The sequence below is a fragment of the Megalobrama amblycephala genome, linkage group LG17 (genome assembly GCF_018812025.1).
Source record: "Megalobrama amblycephala isolate DHTTF-2021 linkage group LG17, ASM1881202v1, whole genome shotgun sequence".
In the NCBI taxonomy this organism is placed as follows: Eukaryota; Metazoa; Chordata; class Actinopteri; order Cypriniformes; family Xenocyprididae; genus Megalobrama; species Megalobrama amblycephala.
The window spans coordinates 15,376,203-15,395,395 of NC_063060.1; the positions used below are offsets into that span (position 1 = coordinate 15,376,203).

A 19,193-nucleotide genomic window follows, 5' to 3' on the forward strand; every position below is an offset into this window, starting at 1 on the left:
ACTGCCATTATAAAGCTCGGATGTGTATTTATTAATATTTCTCCAATTGTCTTCATCTGAAAGAAGAAAGTCATATACACCTAGGATGGCTTGAGTGTGAGTAAAGCTTGGGTAATTTTCATTTGAAAGTGAACTAATCCTTTAATAATAGCCTTTACACACAGGCGCAAAAAATGCACATGCTAGTTTGTGGTTGGCTGTAGTCTGTGCTGTATGTTCAAGCGCAGCCTTTTGGTCCGGACGCAGTTGACGAGAGACAACAACACCGTTTTTTTGTCGCCGCTTGTTCTTTGAAGTCGGCTTGGTGTCCTCTAGCCTTTACATCATGTTTACCACGTGTGAGGCTGTCTACATACATACACCACGTATAAATAACTCTCTGGTGCGAGTTCTTATGTGATTTTTAAGATGTCCTTTGTGTTTGAAACTCTTTCCACATTGATGTGTTAGGCTTCTCTCCAGTGTGAAATCTTGTGTGACTCTTAAGGTTTCTTCCCACTCTGATGGCATTTGGAAAGTCCATCTTCAGCGCGAGTTCTCATATGCCACGTCAGGTTTCCTTTATGTCTGAAACTCTGTCCACACTGAGAACATGTATATGGCTTCTCTCCAGTGTGAATTCTCATGTGTTCATTAAGGTGTCCTCTATGAATGAAGTGTTTTCCACACTGATGGCATGCATACGGCTTGTCTACAGAGTGACTTGTTGTGCGACGCTTATGCTTTCTTTCATTTATAAAATTCTTCCCACTTTGATGGCATGTGGAAAGTCCATCTTTAGTGTGAATTTTAATGTGCCATGTCAGGCTACCTTTATGTGTGAAACTCTGTCCACACTGATGGCATATGAAAGGCTTCTCTCCAGTGTGAATTCTCATGTGTTCATTAAGGTGTCCTCTATGAATGAAACTCTTTCCACACTCATGGCATGCATGCAGCTTGTTTACAGAGTGAATACTTTGGTGAACTTTCAAGTATCCTTTATAACTAAAACTCTTCCCACACTGGTGGCATGTATATGGCTTCTCTCCAGTGTGAATTCTCATGTGTTCATTTAGGTGTCCTTTATGAATGAAACTCTTTCCACACTGATGGCATGAATATGGCTTCTCTCCAGTGTGAATTCTTAGGTGAACACTCAAGTATCCTTTATGATTAAAACTCTTTCCACACAGATGGCATGTGAATGGCTTCTCTCCAGTGTGAATTCTTAAATGATCATTTAGGTGTCCTCTATGAATGAAACTCTTACCACATTCATTGCATGTGAAAGGTTTCTTTTTAGTGTGGATTCTCATGTGGCACTTAAGTTTTTCTTGATCTGTGAAACTTTTTCCACACTGAAGGCAAGTTAAAGGGCTCTCTTCAATGTGAATTCTTGTGTGAACTTTAAGTATTCTTGCATTTGGGAACCTCTCCCCACACTTTTGGCACGTGGAAAGGTCTTCATCTGTGTGATTTGTCATGTGCCATGTAAGGCTTGCTTGATGTGTGAAACTCTTTCCACACTGACGGCATGTGAACGGCTTCTCTCCAGTGTGAATTCGTACGTGTTCGTTAAGGTGTCCTTTATGAATAAATCTCTTTCCACAGTGAGGGCATTCGAAAGGCTTCTCTCCAGTGTGACTTCTCATGTGAATATTAAGGTGTCCTTTTTGTTTGAAATTCTTTCCACACTGATGGCACGTTATAGGCTTCTTTCTGGGACAATTTTTTATGTGACCCGTAAGGTGTTCTTTTTCTGAGAATTTTTCAGACTGCAAGTTACTAAAAGGTTTTTCTTCAGGTGTCTGGAATTTGCGATTTTTCTCTACTTCATTCAGTTCTTGAATTTCCTCTTTCACTTCCATCAGACCTACAATTCACATTCAATGGTTAAAAATCAGTTCAAGAAAAGTGAAAAAAGAAAAACCAAAAAAGAGAAGCCTAATTAAACATAAATTAGCAAAAGACCTCAAAGTAACTTTTTTGAGTGTGTGTGTGGGTCATGCTGAAAAATCTGCTAGAGTACTCACAGGAAATGTAATAGGTATTTTAGATGTGTATATAGTAGGGGTGTAACAGTACATCTATTCGTCCCGAACGTCACGGTTCGGTGCATGCAATCAGACAATGATTATAGTCAGTCAAGGGCGAGCCATGCTCCAATTCAGAAGGGGGCACGCAGTAATACAACACTGTTTGATAACTGCCACAAAAGGAAAAAGAGCAGAAGAAGAACAGTGCATGTGCAGACGACTTGAGTGCTTGAAAGCAAAGTCCACTACAGTAGATGCATGCATCAAATGAGTCTTTCTGCGCTTATGGACAAAAGAGAATACTTTGAATGTTTAAATACAGTTTATGTGGAGCAAATTGTAACACTCCTAATGCACAAGTTTTATTTCTCATTCTATTAATTTTGTACTTTTATAACACAAGATGTTTTTCAGTTTTGTAGCTGATTGTGACCAAATACCTTTGTTTTTTATCAGCCCTGCAAAAAATAAATAAATAAATAAATTCCACGAGTGCATTCTGTTTACAGCTTAGTGCTTAATACACTACAGGAGGCTGTATTGTACCATATAGGGGATTAAACGGCACTAGGTGGAACAAACTTTGATTTGCACTACTGTCTGTTCAAAATAAAATAAAAGAAACCTATCATTGTGGACTTGTTCCTTTGTCTGGTAACACTTTAGTTTAGGGTCCAATTCTCACTATTAACTAGTTGCTTATTAGCATGCATATTACTAGGATATTGGCTGTTTATTAGTACTTATAAAGCAGATATTAATGCCTGTGGCAGGGGGGGCGTGGTTCAGTGGAGTCTGCAGCGGGAGAGAGAGGGAGGAGACACGCGGTGTCTGAGTGGATTAGACGCAAATAGTAAACACCTGTCTCTTGTTTCAGTAATTGGCGTGGAGAGAGTATTTAATGCCAGGAGAAACAGGAGCCTGCGAGAGAGAGAAGGACTACTGACTGTTTTCCCCACTCCTGGATGTCTGTCTGCTGCTGGAGTGAAGTGACGTTATGTTGATTGTTTTGTGCCTGTTTGCACTGTTTTGTTATTATTATTTTGCTGATTAATAAACAGCCAGTAGTCACCCGCCGACCCTGTCCTCTTCCCTCCTTATTTACGAACTTTGTTACACTGGTGCCGAAACCCGGGAGGGAAGATGGATGCCGCCGCCAGGCCCGAGTCCTCCGCCGCGCCATTTGCGGAACTTATTACATCCCTCGCGGTCATGCAACATGATCAACACCAGGCCCTGCTGGACTTACGTCAAGATCAGGAGCGGCGGTTCCAGGCCGTCCTCCAAGCCCAGCAGGAAGACCGCGAGAGGTTCCGGAGCTGGATGGACCGGGAGGTTCGGCACCAGTGTAACAAAGTTCGTAAATAAGGAGGGAAGAGGACAGGGTCGGCGGGTGACTACTGGCTGTTTATTAATCAGCAAAATAATAATAACAAAACAGTGCAAACAGGCACAAAACAATCAACATAACGTCACTTCACTCCAGCAGCAGACAGACATCCAGGAGTGGGGAAAACAGCCAGTAGTCCTTCTCTCTCTCGCAGGCTCCTGTTTCTCCTGGCATTAAATACTCTCTCCACGCCAATTACTGAAACAAGAGACAGGTATTTACTATTTGCGTCTAATCCACTCAGACACCGCGTGTCTCCTCCCTCTCTCTCCCGCTGCAGACTCCACTGAACCACGCCCCCCCTGCCACAATGCCTTATTCTGCATGACCATATTCTACATCCCATAATCCTACCCAATACCTAAACTTAAAGGGTTAGTTCACTTAAAAATGAAGCGGAAGTAAATGATGACATTTTCATTTTTGGGTGAACTATCCCTTTAACAACTACCTTTTCAGCAAAGAGCAACGCAATAACTTTAACACTCATCACGTGGATATTAGGTCATATATGGATTGAAATAAGTGTGTTTCAAGTTTTTATAGACATATTTCATATAATCTAGTGCTCTAAACATTAACCAGCACCGTGTTTGTGCACATATTTCATTATGTCTCCTTCAAATGAATATATATGTGCAAATAAGGACACTGATTCAGCCTTACTTCTGATCATAATCGTGATGACATGATGAAATATTCTGATAGACAGAGGACCATGTAGACCCCAAAACTGAGGTATGTACCAAACCGTGACTTCTGTGTACCGTTACACCCCTAGTATATAGTAGGTACTGTATGTTCACTGTCAGATTCAGTTTATTTGTTATTTTAATGATATGATTTTAAGCCAGTGGTTCTCAATTTATAAGTCAGGTACCACCTAAAAGTGCTCAAGTACCACCTAGACACCAAGTCTATTTGAGTGCAAGCTTAAAGGGGGACTCAGTGATATTTCAAATACAGTTTGGAAGTTAGTCGGGCCGAGTCCAACAACAAACGTCTAACCAATCAGCATCAGGAAGTGTATGACGGTCGAGGAGAGAGAACGAGCAAGAGTGAGTTTTGAAGATAAGAAAAAAACAACAACTGCAGACCGAGAAATGGGACACAATAAAAAACAGCTCAAAAGAATATCACTGCAATGAAGGCCTAACATAAGTAAAAAGCTTATGGTAACACTTTACAATAAGGTTCATTAGTTAACATGAACTAATAATGAGCAATACTTCTACAGCATTTATTAATCTTTGTTAATATTAATTTCATCATTTACTAATACATTATTAAAATCAAGAGTTGTATTTGTTAACATTTGTTAATGCACTGTGAACTAACATGACCAAACAATGAACTGCTGTATTTTTTAACTAACATTAACAAAGATTAACAAAAACAGTAACAAATGTATAGCTTATGGTTAGTTCATGTTAATACAATATCTAATGTTAACAAATGAACCTTATTGTAAAGTGTTACCAAGCTCACTAAAGACAAGTAACTAATTACGAGTAATAGGATAAATAAACAATAAAACAAAGACAAATTCAAACATTGCTTGAAAATGATCAGATAGGTCTATCAGAAACACTTTAATAAAAATTTCATACAGTAAATGACTATACAGTGTTTCATTTTTTTAAGTTACAAAAGTCATTCAGTCAAGAGCAGTGAGTGACACAGATGGCAACAGCTATATTAGTCTGCTGTTCCTTAAAGTGTTAGTTCACCCAAACATTTAAATTCTGTCATTAATTAATTACTGGAATGACAATTACCCTCATGTCATTCCAAACCCCTAAGACTTTTCAGCTTTGGAACAAAAATGAAGATCTTTTTGATGAAATCTGAGAGCTTTCAGTCCCTCCAAACAAACAAAAATAACTTTATTAAACAATTTCTTCTCTTCCAGTTAACGTAGTAAACACAGTGCAGTGCCTCCAGGTTCTACGTCAGAATGGCGCCTCATTATTAGCCAGCTTCTGTGTCAACATCACATGCATGCACCGTGAACAGCATTGGCCAAAACTGAGCCAGCGTTCTAACGTAGAACCTGGAAGCGCTGCACTGTGTTTACTACATCAACTGCATAGGAGACTAACATGGAAAATAAGAAATTGTTGAAAGTCATTTTTGTTTATTTTTGCCCACAAAACGTATTCTTGTGGCTTCATAACATTAGGGTTGAACCACTGTAGTCACATGGACTATTTTAATGATGTCTTTACAACCTTTCTGGGTCTTGAAAGTGGTAATTGTTGCAGTCTATCAGACGCCAGATAGCTCAATGGATTTCATCAAAAATATCTTAATTTGTGTTCCGAAGATGAACGGTCTTACAAGTTTGGAGCGACATGAGGGTGAGAACAACAGAATTATCATTTTTGGCTGAACTATCCCTTTAATGCATAGACGCAATATAATGACAAAGATCAGATTTTTTCATAACTGTTTGTGTTCACTTCAGACATAACAGAGTTTACATTAATACTTGCCAAGGCAGGCATTTTGACATAACTTTGTGTGTATTTGACCATTTAAGCACAATAAGCATCAAACAAAAAATCGATTCAGAACTCTTAAAAGCTGTGTCACCAGCAACATTATATGAATGCTTCAGGTGTGTGCACACAGAAACTGTAACTTGACAGTAAGAAAAAAAAATGTAGCTGTCAAGTCAGTTTTATATAAGGCTTTATTTATCCACTCACAACCACTCTATTACGTACAACTGTTCATCTACTGGGACAACAATCTCTGGGGTTTACAGAGAATGACCAGAAAAAGAGAAAATATCCAGTGAGCAGCAGTTCTGTGGGCAAAAATGCCTCACTGATATCCGAGGACAGACTGGTTCAAGCTGACAGAAAGGAGAGAAAGAAAACATTTTCAGTGCATTAGCACCACCAAATGCTCTGGTATTAGGCTTTAGGCTTCTTTCTGGTGTGAGTTTTCATGTGATTCTTAAGGTTTCCTTTGTGTTTGAAACTCTTTCCACATTGAAGGCATGTGGAAAGTCCATCTTCAGTGTGAAGTTTTTTAATGTGCAACATCAGACTTCCTTTATGTGTGAAACTCTGTCCACAATGAGGACATATATATGGCTTCTCTCCAGTGTGAATTCTCAGGTGCTCATTAAGGTGTCCTCTATGAATGAAACTCTTTCCACAATGATGGCATGCATATGGCTTTTCTACAGAGTGAATTCTTAGGTGAACATTAAAGTATGCTTTATAACTAAAACTCTTTCCACACTGATGGCATGTATATGGCTTCTCTCCATTGTGAATTCTTAGATGAAGATTCAAGCATCCTTTATGACTGTAACTCTTTCCACACTGATGGCATGTGAACGGCTTCTCTCCAGTGTGAATTCGTATGTGTTCGTTAAGGTGTCCTTTATGAATAAATCTCTTTCCACAGTGAGGGCATTCGAAAGGCTTCTCTCCAGTGTGACCTCTCATGTGAATATTAAGGTGTCCTTTATTGTTGAAACTCTTTCCACATTCATGGCATGGGAAAGGCCTTTCTCCAGAGTGAGTTTTCATGTGATTCTGAAGAGTTCGTTTACGAGCGAAGCTCTTTCCACACTGATAGCATGAAAAAAGCTCTCTAGTGTGGATTTTCAAGTGACGGTTTAGGTTTTCTTTATTTGTGAAACACTTTCCACACTGAAGGCAAGTAAAAGCTTTCTCTTCAGAGTGAATCATTACGTGAACATTAAGATGGCCTTTATGTTTGAAACTCTTTCCACACTGATGGCTTGTTAAAGGTTTCTTTCTGGTATGATTTGTAATGTGATCCCTAAGGTGTCCTTTTTGTGAGAAATTTTCAGACTGTGAGTTATTGAAACTCTTTTCTTCAATTATGAAATGTTCAGGTGTCTGAAAATTGAAGTTGTCGTCAAATTCATTCAGTTCTTGATTTTCTTCCTTTACTTCCATCAGGCCTACAATTAACATTCAGTTGTTAAAAATCGGTTGGTGAAACAAGAAATACAAAAGATAGAAGCCCTATAACAAAAGATATGAAGTAACTTGTATTTCTATTTATGTGACCTCTTGTGTGCTAAAAGTTCATTCTGACATTATCAACACCATCAAATCTACTAGTACAGTGATTTTCAATCCTGGTCCTGGGGACCCACAACGGGGGTTATGCGCAACAAATTATTCTGTAAAACAGGTTGCATCGCTTCCAGTTCAGGTCCTAGAGCCATTGTGCTCTAGATAGCTTCAAAGAGTGAGCAAAACATAACAAATGTCCATCGCATGCAGATTGATATATCTAAAAGTTTTTTTGTTTTTCTTCTTCTTACTAACATTTAGATATTTAAAGTCCATAGATATTGCTGTCAGTTCATACTGCAGTTAACACTTTCTCCGACAAGCGAATGCAATGAGACCTGGTGTGTACACTGTTAAGAGTCATTTAATCATCAGTTTATGTGTCTTTCGCATCTTCTTGCACTTCAACGGTTAAATACACACAAAATTGTCCAAATGCCCATCTTGGTGATTATCCTTGTAAACAACCGGTTATTTCTTAAGTGAACGTTAAACAGTCGAGAAAGAAAACACATCTATAGGTATATTGGATTAGGTCTTAAAGTGGCAGCAACCTAATTTCCCTACTGTTTTCTGGATCCTTAATGTTAATCAAACAATAAGATCATTAATGCTCTTGAATGAGCAACTTTTGTAATTTTAATAAAAGTTAGTACCCACCCAGTTTTTCAGCTGCCTTGGTTCCATAAGTATTTTGTTTCTATTCATTTTTCCCATAGAATTAAAAAAAAAGAAAAAAAAAAAGTGTTTGTTAAAGCGTTATAAGCCATGAACCAAGCCAACCAGCTACGAGGTGAATCACATCATTACAAAGTTTTATTCAAAGCAAAAAAAGTATTTGAAAAGTGGACAAAAAGACAAAAGGTACAAGACTTAAAGGCTTTAGGGAGGGAAAGAATGACAATCCCATGAAGCACTGTGAATGACAATTAAATTAAAAAATGTAGAAATATAAAACTATTCATTAAGGGCTGCAACTAATGATTATTTTAATAAACAGTTAATTGGTTAAGTATTTTTTCAATTAATCGATTAATTGGATGAAAAAGAAATCTAAAAAGCAACGTTATTCCACATCCTGCCCAATGCTGTCTTCCAAACAATGTGTAATATAAAGCCTATGAAAAAAATATATATATATAGTTGATGCATCTATGTAGACTATGGTGTACATTAAGGCTGCACAATATTGGAAAAAACTGACATTGTGATATACAATATATATATAGCGATAGGAAAACAATTTCACTAGATGATTTGAATAGCACTTTTATAATGAATTAATCATTCTAGAATGATTGGGGTGATTTTGTAGGGTAGTGCATCTGCATTGAAAATAAATTACAAACAGGTAAATACAAATACAAAGACGCAAATGAAATAAGTACTTTATGTTTTTCAGGTAAATCTAACTGTATTCAGGTACAGATATAATCAAATGTAAAATAACACTGCATAGTCATAATCACTGTATAAATTAGTGCTGGGCAATATGCTCCACAGTCATATCGTCAGCTTGTGATACACTATATTATCGTACATACGTATTTTATCATTAACTTGCTTTTTGTTTGCTTATTACTTTACTCAGTCATTTGCTTATTTAATTACTTCTTTTTATACATTAGAATCTTTTTCTATTTTAGCAAAGGTGGAGTGTTTATAAATAAATCAGGTTATTTCCAGGAAGTGAGGTAAAAACATAGCCTAATCATTTATATATCTGACTCAGAGTATTCCATTTATTATGTCTGATGTGATGTTAAATAAAACATTAAAAACTGAAGAGTATTTCAACACGTCAGTGGGAAATTTAGAGACATTATCCTCTTATGCCGTTACAGAACAGGGCTCTACAGTGCGCTTATTTCACTCGCATTTGCTCCTGAAAATAATTGCGTGCGACTGTGAAAAAATATTTAGTCACACTGGTGCAAGTGACCCAATCAATTCTCATGAATAGATCACAATCGGAATAAAAAAGTAGGCTACAACTCCCAAAATGCATCTAACTGAACAACAGTTATGTTTACGTGCGCTCCGGACTACACTCCAAAGATTGTTTACAAGGCGCAACCGGTGTGACGCAGCCACTCGCAATTACCAGACCATTTCATGCTGCTGTTTCTTTGCAGCAAAATTAATTGTAAATACTACATTTGGATTATCATAATCAAAGTCGGAAATTAAAGGGTGCTTGGGGCAAAAATGCCTCCAAAAACTGATTTATAAAAACACATGCAGTTATGAATGCCCGTGCGCATATTACTTTCACTTTTAAAGTAGAGGCAACTCGGAGGCGGCAATTGCTTGAATGGTAGATGGGTTCATTATTATTCTTAATAGTTAACAGTACAATGACAAACTCGCTTAAATATGCACTTTTACAATTTGCTTGTCATTCAGAAAAATGATGCGAAATGGGCGAACTGAGATAAAATCGGACTCCTGTTGCTGATCTGTGCTGCAACTCTCGTTCAGCTCACTGAATTGAGCAGACGCATTCAGTTTTTAACTGTAGTGTCTATTTTCTAACTAAATTAAATGATTATTATTACTATTAAAAAAATCAAAACGACGGTGGGGCCGGTGCTGTGCTCATGGTGGGCAAGTGATGTAACCAGAGTTGCTGCTGAACACAGGTAACACCGTCCATCTCAGCAAGCCTAATATGTGTAAGTTAAGTACTATCACAGGAGTATAACTGTTACTCCTGTTTCTCCGAGTATTGTCATGAATGCAAATGTGATACTTACTGATCTGATTCAAGTCCAATAAACAAGCTGATATTAAGTGACAATTTTAGCCACAATACTGTCTGTTTTTGATCGATTTTGTGAAAATAGTTTCAAACAAAGCCACATCAGAGCTGTTGCGCATCTTCAAGCAATGGTGATTCCTGAATGAATCTGCGTTTTGAAGACTGAATGAATGACTCGCACGTTAAGATTTACCACCACCTACTTTCATATTTACATTTATTTTCATATTTACACTTTACATAGACTGTTTTTACTTAAAATATTAAACTTTTAATGATTCTATTTTTATATACATATGTCTAAATTAAAAAAAAATATTTAAATACATTCGTACAACATTATTTACCAATGAGCTGCATTAAGCAGTCTATGTAAAAGTCTAATACCACTTCAGATGGAGCGTCTGTGCCACTTCTGCAGTGCAAACATGGATTTTTTTGATGATTTCTTTTGATTGGTAACGGTCTGATTGGGTCTTTTTGTTGTAATAGGATTTATTGTTTAACATTTAAAAACAAATTTTCTATTTTAATTTAAGAAATTGATTAAATATGATGCATAAATTTAATAAGATTAGAAAAATTGCTCTTATAATGGTACAGATGCCCCAGGAAATTAATTTAAAGGGGCAAATATCGCCCTGTAATAATGTCTGTTATTGATCAGAAAGTGCTCCTAAATTTTTGGCTGTGCTTACCATAGAGCCCTGCAGATGCAGCATTTTTACTGTACTTCTGCTTTTGATTTTCACAGATGACTGATTTATGCAATGTTCGGACCTAAAGACTGTTATTAGGCCTATATAATGTTAGTGATATAATTATTAATTTGTAATTGTATTGTTTTTAGTTATTAGTCATTAAATGTTTTAATGTATTATGGAAACAAAACACTGATGAACAACAATGCCGTTTTCACCTTGGCTCAAACAACAACTGTATAAGAATGATGCGTCTCTTTTATAACAAGCACTCTTGACAATTTGTGAATAGATCACTTTGCAATTCAATTTTAATGTGGGATGTAGTTTTGTAGTTTGTTTTAAAAACATTTTCATTGAGGAGTCTTCAAATCATACATGCGTGTCAGTGGTGTCAGTGATGTCAAGTGTGGTTATGTGGTGATGCCATTGTAAAATTAGGGAAGGCAAATGAAATGTAGATCCTAATATTAATTTAATAATAATAATAATAGCCTTTACTAACTAATTAATCATATTAACGTCTCGAACATCGGTCCTAGAGAGCCACAGTCTTTAAAGATTTATCATCGTAAAAAAAATAAAAAAATCAATTTCTTTGAAAAAAAAAAAAAAAAAAAAAAAAAGTTTACTTCCGGAATCCAACTCTATAAGGATTAATCTATATTTAATTTATACAGTGAAGACTATGCAGTGTTATTTTACATTTGATTATTCAAATTTCTCTCCCTGAATACTACTGTTAGACCAACCTGAAAAAATGTAAGCACTGTTTATTTCATTAGTATCTTTTTTCTATTGTATTTATTGTATTGACATCTATTACTTGTAATTTGTTTATTTGTTCTTATTTTATTACTGACTGATTACTTATCTTTAATAATGTTTGAACTTCATATTAGTTAGTCCAGTGTTTTTTGCTGTGGTATTGAAATTGGAATTATTAGAAAACAAGGTTACATGGGTCAAAACATCAAAAACAAAAACTTTGAACCAACTGTTTTATTTGTCTACTGGTATATCACCCAACCAAAAATCAAATTAACTGCAATACGATAAAAAGTAAAAAACATGAACATTTAATTAGTTAGATGTGCTAATTAATGGAATCATAGCGCAGTGTCGTTCTCTAGCGTGCCTCACATCACTCTCTTACAGACATGAGCTTTAAAATGCACCCATGAATGTTTGTGCTGTGAAGAGCATTAAAGGGTTAGTTCACCCAAAAATGAAAATTCTGTCATTTATTACTTACCCTCATGCCGTTCCATACCCGTCAGACCTTCGTTAATCTTCAGAACACAAATTAAGATATTTTAGTTGAAATGTGATGGCTCCGTGAGGCCTTCATAGGGAGCCAATGACACTTCCACTCTCAAGATCCATAAAGGTACTAAAAACATATTTAAATCGGTTCATGCGAGTACAGTGGTTCAATATTAATATTATAAAGCAACGAGAATATTTTTGGTGTGCCAAAAAAAACAAAATAACGACTTATTTAGTGACGGCTGATTTCAAAACACTGCTTCAGGAAGCATCGGATCATAAATGAATCAGTGTATCGAATCTTCTGTTCGGTGCACCAAAGTCACGTGATTTCAGCCGTTGGCAGTTTGACACGCGATCTGAATCAGGATTCAATACACTGATTCATTATGCTCCGATGCTTCATGAAGCAGTGTTTTGAAATCGGCCATCACTAAATAAGTCGTTATTTGGGTTTTTTTTGGCGCACCAAAAATATTCTCGTTGCTTTATAATATTAATATTGAACCACTGTACTCACATGAACCGATTTAAATATGTTTTTAGTACCTTTATGGATCTTGAGAGAGGAAGTGTCATTGCTCCCTATGGAGGCCTCACGGAGCCATCGGATTTCAACTAAAATATCTTAATTTGTGTTCCAAAGATTAACGAAGGTCTTACGGGTGTGGAACGGCATGAGGGTAAGTAATAAATGACAGAATTTTAATTTTTGGGTGAATTAACCCTTTAAAGGTTTCCATTTACATGTTTTTGCAGTGTTGGGCTTTGTAGCTAATCACAGGCATATCTGAGTGCATGAATGCAATGGCCAATCAGATGAGTTTAAGTTAGTCGGAACCCTCTTAACTTTGATTTTGTCGACTTTCTGTATATACTTTTCATGCTGCCAACTACACATTGTTTCTGGATTGGCAACAGAATTTAAATACGCAGTTGATTCTGATTGACAGTGATAACCATAGCAAATGGAACAAAATCTGATACTGTATGTCAAAAAATCTGTGCATTAAGATTTTGAGTGTAAATGCAACATAATAGACCTGCCACTTTTTCTGTGTAGTATGTAACATTGTTCATTTTATTACTAACTTCTCAAATCAGTCACTCACTAACATTTTAGATATAAACTTAAAGATTTTTAAGCAAAAAATAGTTCTAAGCACTTTGTTTTAAGATCTGTCCTGACAGTGATTTTTTTAAATAGTATGAATAAATGGGCTAAGTTATTATAAACAGTATCTTTGCATTTACTTTGTATTTATTGTCAGTACTGGGCTTGCAGTTCACATGGGTAGGATTACTTTGTACTGTGTGTATGGATGGCCGTGTTTGTCCGCCACCACCGAAGACCATTTTTGACCCTAAGAAAAACCCTGTTAATATTTTAATATTACTGCCCTTACACTTGCATACATTACACTTGTACCGCATTGAATTCAAATCCCATACTCTGTAAAACGAGTCTATAGATGGATAAAGCTGTAATCAAATAATTAAATTTTCTAAATGAAATCTTTTATATCTTTTATAAATCTTTTAAATCTTTTATGAACTTTAATGCACTCTGAATGCACTTGGTGTTACGTCTGGTGATACGTATTGCACAGTTTGAGAACCACTGTTTAAAGCTTAAAGCAGGTTAAAGCTTTGTTTTTCCTGTTAATTGAATGTAATACAAGTCGCTTTAGAGAAAAGCGTCTCTCAAATGAATAAATGTAATGTAAATGTACTGTAATGTTCCTGAAAACGTTACTGGCAAATCAAGAGTGGACACCAACCTAATAGTTCCTCAGTTTCCTCTTCTTTTACTGTGCATGGTTCTGAATCACTGATGTCCTCCTCTTTAATAAACTCCATGTTTATCTATGCCACGTAGATCTCAATTTTCACCTGGAGTTTTTTCTGCGTGTCTGGAATAGTTTGATAAGTATTAACAGTAGAAAGAAAAATAAAGGAAATTAAATCACTATATTCCTTATGCGTGGATGCGCTTTGCACAGAAAATTTAGCATAATAAATTAAAAAGAATAACACGTTTTGGCGCCATTAAAAAAAAAAAAAACATTTTGGCGCCACTTACGAAAGACCAACTATCAAAGCATATTACGTTAAATACATAGGCTGTGCTTTGGTGATAAAAAAAAATATCTAATAATACAATGTTTTTGGAATACATTCCATTCATGCTGAAAGTTGTACAAACCTTAAATTCTGACTGGCTCAAAACAACAACCTTTCCCTCGAATAACAACTGATAACAACAGGCGGCGTAACCCCGAAGCCGACGTCATGACGTAATGACGTCACATCGGGTCAAAGAGGCAAAATAAAAGATCATTTAAAGTTCTTAAAATGAAAACGAGACAAATATCAAAAATATCAGAAATAGTATTTTTATTTGCATTTAAACTTAAAGACCCCCATGAAATCGAAAGTATGTGTTTATTGTTATTAATAGTCTGTGTTCACATAAACTTACTAAGTAAATAAATAAATAGCCTACATTTTAATTTATTGCCCATTTTTTCAGCAGTCTTGGTTCTGGAAATATGATTTAAAAAGTCTTAAATAGTTATAAGCCATTAACTAAACCAACATGCCGAAGTAAATCACAACATTACCAACTTTGATTTAATGCAAAAAAAGCATTTGAAAATATGATAAAAACGGCTTTAATGTGGTAAAATAGAGTGTTGCGAACAACATAAGCAAAATAAATATGACAAATAATATAAAACTACTGATTTAAAAATTTTGAATGTATACTTTTTTATGTTTATTGCAAAATCTGCATAGTAGCCTATGCATAATATATAAGTAATTTGAAAGCATCATTCGCAGTGCTTCATGGGAGTAGATGGGATTTGCTTGTTGTGATTCTCTGAATGGTGAAGATTTCTCTGCACAATCATGGGTAACAGTTTTTCACCAGGATTTTTGTTGACTAACAAAAGTTGAATTACACACTGAAGTTTTGAAGTTTCATGTTTTTGAGTGGGCTGCACCACCACCTCCTGCAGCCGATGCCCATGGGGGATTACAGTTGCTTGCTACCCCAATACATTGAGTATGCCTTGTGGCTGACTGGTTCTCCCTCACAGTGGAGGAGGTGCAGGAGGATGCGTGCTCCACTCACTCCCTGCCCATTCCATCCATAATCCTCCAGAGAGCACCCCAGCCCCAAAGGCAGTGACCACTCCTGACACAGACCCTCAACCAGAGGCCAAGTCCCGGAGTTAGAGCCTGCTGCCACATCTGCCCCTGAGCTGGCACTCATTGAGCTGGACACCCTGGAGTGCGCTCCCACCCCTGGAGTCTTTACTTTCCAGTTGATTCCACCCGACTTCCTAGACACTCAGGTTGTGACCACTTCCCTGGCCCTTCCACCTCCGCTGGTTCTGTCCAGTCTCCTTGCTCTTCCTCCTTAACTGTTTCCACCCCATTCCCTGGCTCTGCCTCGTTCGCTGGTTCCATGTTGTATATATGCTGCGTTCACACCACCTCGTATTTACCGGAATCTTGAAATGACAACCCATGACGTTATATTCTGAGCTATTCACGTCCTTTTGGTCCTTGGACTGGGAATTATGCGTTTCCATGGCAGCACTATCAACGCCTAAATTAATCTACAGCGGTCAGGTGGCACAGCGGCCATGTGGTACATGTGGGAGCTTTCAGAAAACTCCCAGCTTACAAGGTGTAATTACGAGCTCTACGAGGACGTGAACGCTTTTTACAAGCTAGAATCTCGTAACTACAGGAATTATGAGGCCACGTGAACGCACCTACTCCTGTCTGTTGTCAGTCATTGTCTTCATGTTATTGTATATCTGTGTTACGGGTGGTGCCCCCCTTCAATGTTGGATTATCTTCATTTTTGTTGGAGTGAAACGGTTAGCGGTTTAATGATGAACCACGATAAAAATTCAGACGGTTAGTATACCATTTCATATCATTAAAACTGTATTTGATTATTGCAATTTGAAAAACCTTGTGGTTCAGCATTAAAGGGTTAGTTCACCCAAAAAATGAAAATTCTGTCATTATTACTCACCCTCATGCTGTTCCATGACCCTCATGCTGTTCCAACTCGTAAGAATTTCGTTCATCTCCAGAACACAAATGAAAATCTTTTTCCATAGTCTGCCTTTGTAACTGGAAATTTGACGCTTCAAAAAGTTCATAAAGAGATCGGAAAACTAATCCATATGAATTGAGAGGTTTAGTCCAAATTTTCTGAAAAGACTCAAGCGTTTTTTATTGATGAAGAGATTCTTTCTTCAGAAAATTGGGACTAACCTGCATGCTGCATCCCAATTCGCATACTAACCGTCCTAAATATAGTAATCGTAATTAAAATTGGTGCATCCCAAATTGTAGTATGTTAAAAATGCATATTCCAAAGAATTAGAATTGGAAGTGCAGATCTGTGCACACTCTAGCGGCTAATATTGCCCACAACCCATTGCACGTTGGACAAGGATTCGATTATACAAACATGAATAAAAGGTGTTAAAAAACTACAAACATGGATATGCGAGACCAACGGTTAAGCAGAGCAGTTAATATAAAAGGGTTTGAGTGATTAATAATCAGTAATTAACCTGACAAAAAGATATTTATTGAATGTTATCCACATCTACATCCAAATATCTGCAACAGCATTGTGAACTTTTAGAACAATGCGTTTGGTCCTTAACTTTTAAATGCATCATAATGCAAACATGAGGAGAGTTCTCTGCATGAAAGACCCACGACTGGCAGAAAGAACTGCATGAAAGAACAAGCAACTACATTTCTCTCTGAAACGGTGAATGTTGGAACGGTTAAATTGAATGTGGAGGATTTTAACTGTGACAAGATGATTGACAGGGCAGTTTAAACGATGACAGGTTGCATGTAACTAAGCGACAGAGCATCCGTTAAAGCAACAATTAAGTAGTATGTCCCAAAACTTGCATACTCTTCTGCTACACACTCAATTGTATGTACTTTTTCCTTCACAAAATCATACTTTTAGGGCATAGTATATGTAGGCTGTGGCAAGGGGGGCGTGGTTCAGCGGAATCTGCAACGGGAGAGAGAGGGAGGAGACGCACGGTGACTGAGTGGATTAGGCGCAAATAACAAACACCTGTCTCTTGTTTCAGTAATTGGCGTGGAGAGAGTATTTAACGGCAGGAGAAACAGGAGCCAGCGAGAGAGAGAGAAGGACTACTGGCTGTTCTACACTCCTGGATGCCTGCCTGTTCATGCTGGAGTGAATTGTGGATTATTTTGACTGTTTTGTGCCTGTCTGCACACCGTTCTGTTGTTATTATTTTTTGGTGAAATAAACAGCCAGTAGTCAAAAGCCGACCCTGTCCTCTTCCCTCCCGGGTTTCGGCACCAGTGTAACAGAGTTCAGATATAAGGAGGACTACTGGCTGTTTATTTCACCAAAAAATAATAACAACAGAACGGTGTGCAGACATCACATCGCTTCAGGGTAAAAAGGAAGTTCATAGACTTCGATACAAGCTGGAGAGCAGTGTGTAGCCCAAACATACATTATTGCCACCACCATAACAGGGAGAGCAATCAGTGGTAGAGAGGTCTCTGAATCCTCCAGGCTTAGAAATATCTACCAGGGTTCTGGCACAATGGCTGTGACATCAGGAGACTCTGACATAGTGGCAATTTTGGCTGAAGATTCTGACATGGCAGCCATGTTGGCTGAAGTCTTTGGTGGTAGAGTGGGCACTGAGCTGAGCTCCACGGTGAGAGCAGGCACTGGGCTGAGATCTGGGGCAGACTCCAGTGAAGACACAGGGGCTTGAGTAGACTCTGATGCAGATTTAGTGGTTATAGCTGACTCATGACTGAGTTCTGGAGTTGGAGCAGACTCGAGACTGAACTCTGGGGCTGGAGCAGGTACATTACTGAACTCTGAGGCAAGAGTTCCAGGCATGTGGCCAGGGGCTGGAGCCATCACTGAACTGTGGTCAGGGGCCGGAGCCAACACTGGAGCGAACTCAGGGGCTGGAGCCAACACTGGACTGTGGTCAGGTGCTGGAGCTGACACTGGACTGTGGTCAGAAGCTGTAGCCGTCACTGGACTGTGGTCAGTGGCTGGAGCCGACACTGAAGTGGACTCAGGGGGTGAATGCAGGAGCAGACTCTGGGCTGAATCCTGGAGCAGGTCCTTCAAATTGCCTTCTCTGGAGCAGGCTCTAGTATCTCAGGAGCATACTCTATAAAATCACTCCTTGTAACATACTCAGAACGTTCTCTCTCAGGAATGCGCACTCTGAAGTGACAGGTAGCTAAGGAACTACAGCAGAATGTTGAAAGGTTGATTTCTTCTTACTTAGCCTCTTCCTTTGTGCTGGGTTTAGGGTTATGTTCAACCAGGAGGAAGATTCTAGGTTGAGCTCTATGGATTGAGCGGGTATTTGATGGAGTACTGAGGCAGGAATAGGCTTCTGAATTGATTTCTGGGCTGAAATTCTACAGGGCATTGACAGGAACAGAATCTAGAAATGGAGTAGACTTATGGACTGATGGGCTGACTTAGAATTGTTGATCATGAACTTCTCGCCTTATGGACAAACATGATGAAAAAATACTCCACTTTAGAAGACAGCCGAATACTCCCTGGAGCTGATCTCTCCCAGCTGTGTTTGGCTGACCTGTCTAGATGAAAGGGTGGTTCTTTGACAAGAACTGTCTTTATGGTGAAATCAGAGCAGGCAGAGACAAGGGAACTTGTGATGGTTTCTCTGTAGTCTTGAGATGGTCCAACTGTATAGCATATACACACCGCCACAAAACAAGGTCTAAAAATTGCTCAAATATCACACATCCATCTATCTCTGACAATAGTTGGCAGACATTGTCATCTAATCCATCTTTAAAGCAGCGGATAAGGATACAATCATTCCACGTCATCAGGTAACAGTATTCAATAAATTCCTTCATGCACTCCTCTATCTTCCTGCTATC

At 37.8% G+C, this 19,193-nt stretch overlaps 1 protein-coding gene across 1 annotated transcript; it reads right to left on the bottom strand.

Moving 5' to 3' along the window:
* Positions 1–27: 27 nt before the first annotated feature.
* LOC125250558 (gastrula zinc finger protein XlCGF57.1-like) lies at positions 28–14,522 on the bottom strand. Its single transcript, XM_048163188.1, has 3 exons — positions 14,413–14,522; positions 13,988–14,119; positions 28–1,855 (listed from the first exon to the last, which is right to left on the bottom strand). The coding sequence occupies exons 2-3, from the start codon at positions 14,064–14,066 to the stop codon at positions 483–485; spliced, it is 1,452 nt and encodes a 483-aa protein (XP_048019145.1). The 5' UTR covers positions 14,067–14,119; positions 14,413–14,522; the 3' UTR covers positions 28–482.
* Between the last annotated feature and the right edge of the window lie 4,671 nt (positions 14,523–19,193).

Bases quoted from the DNA above. Each gene is read 5' to 3' on its own strand.
- LOC125250558 (XM_048163188.1), bottom strand. From the start codon at position 14,066: ATGGAGTTTATTAAAGAGGAGGACATCAGTGATTCAGAACCATGCACA. The intron at 1,856-13,987 runs GTTGGTGTCCAC...TGTGAATTGTAG, and splicing joins GGAAACTGAGGAACTATTAG to GTCTGATGGAAGTGAAAGAG.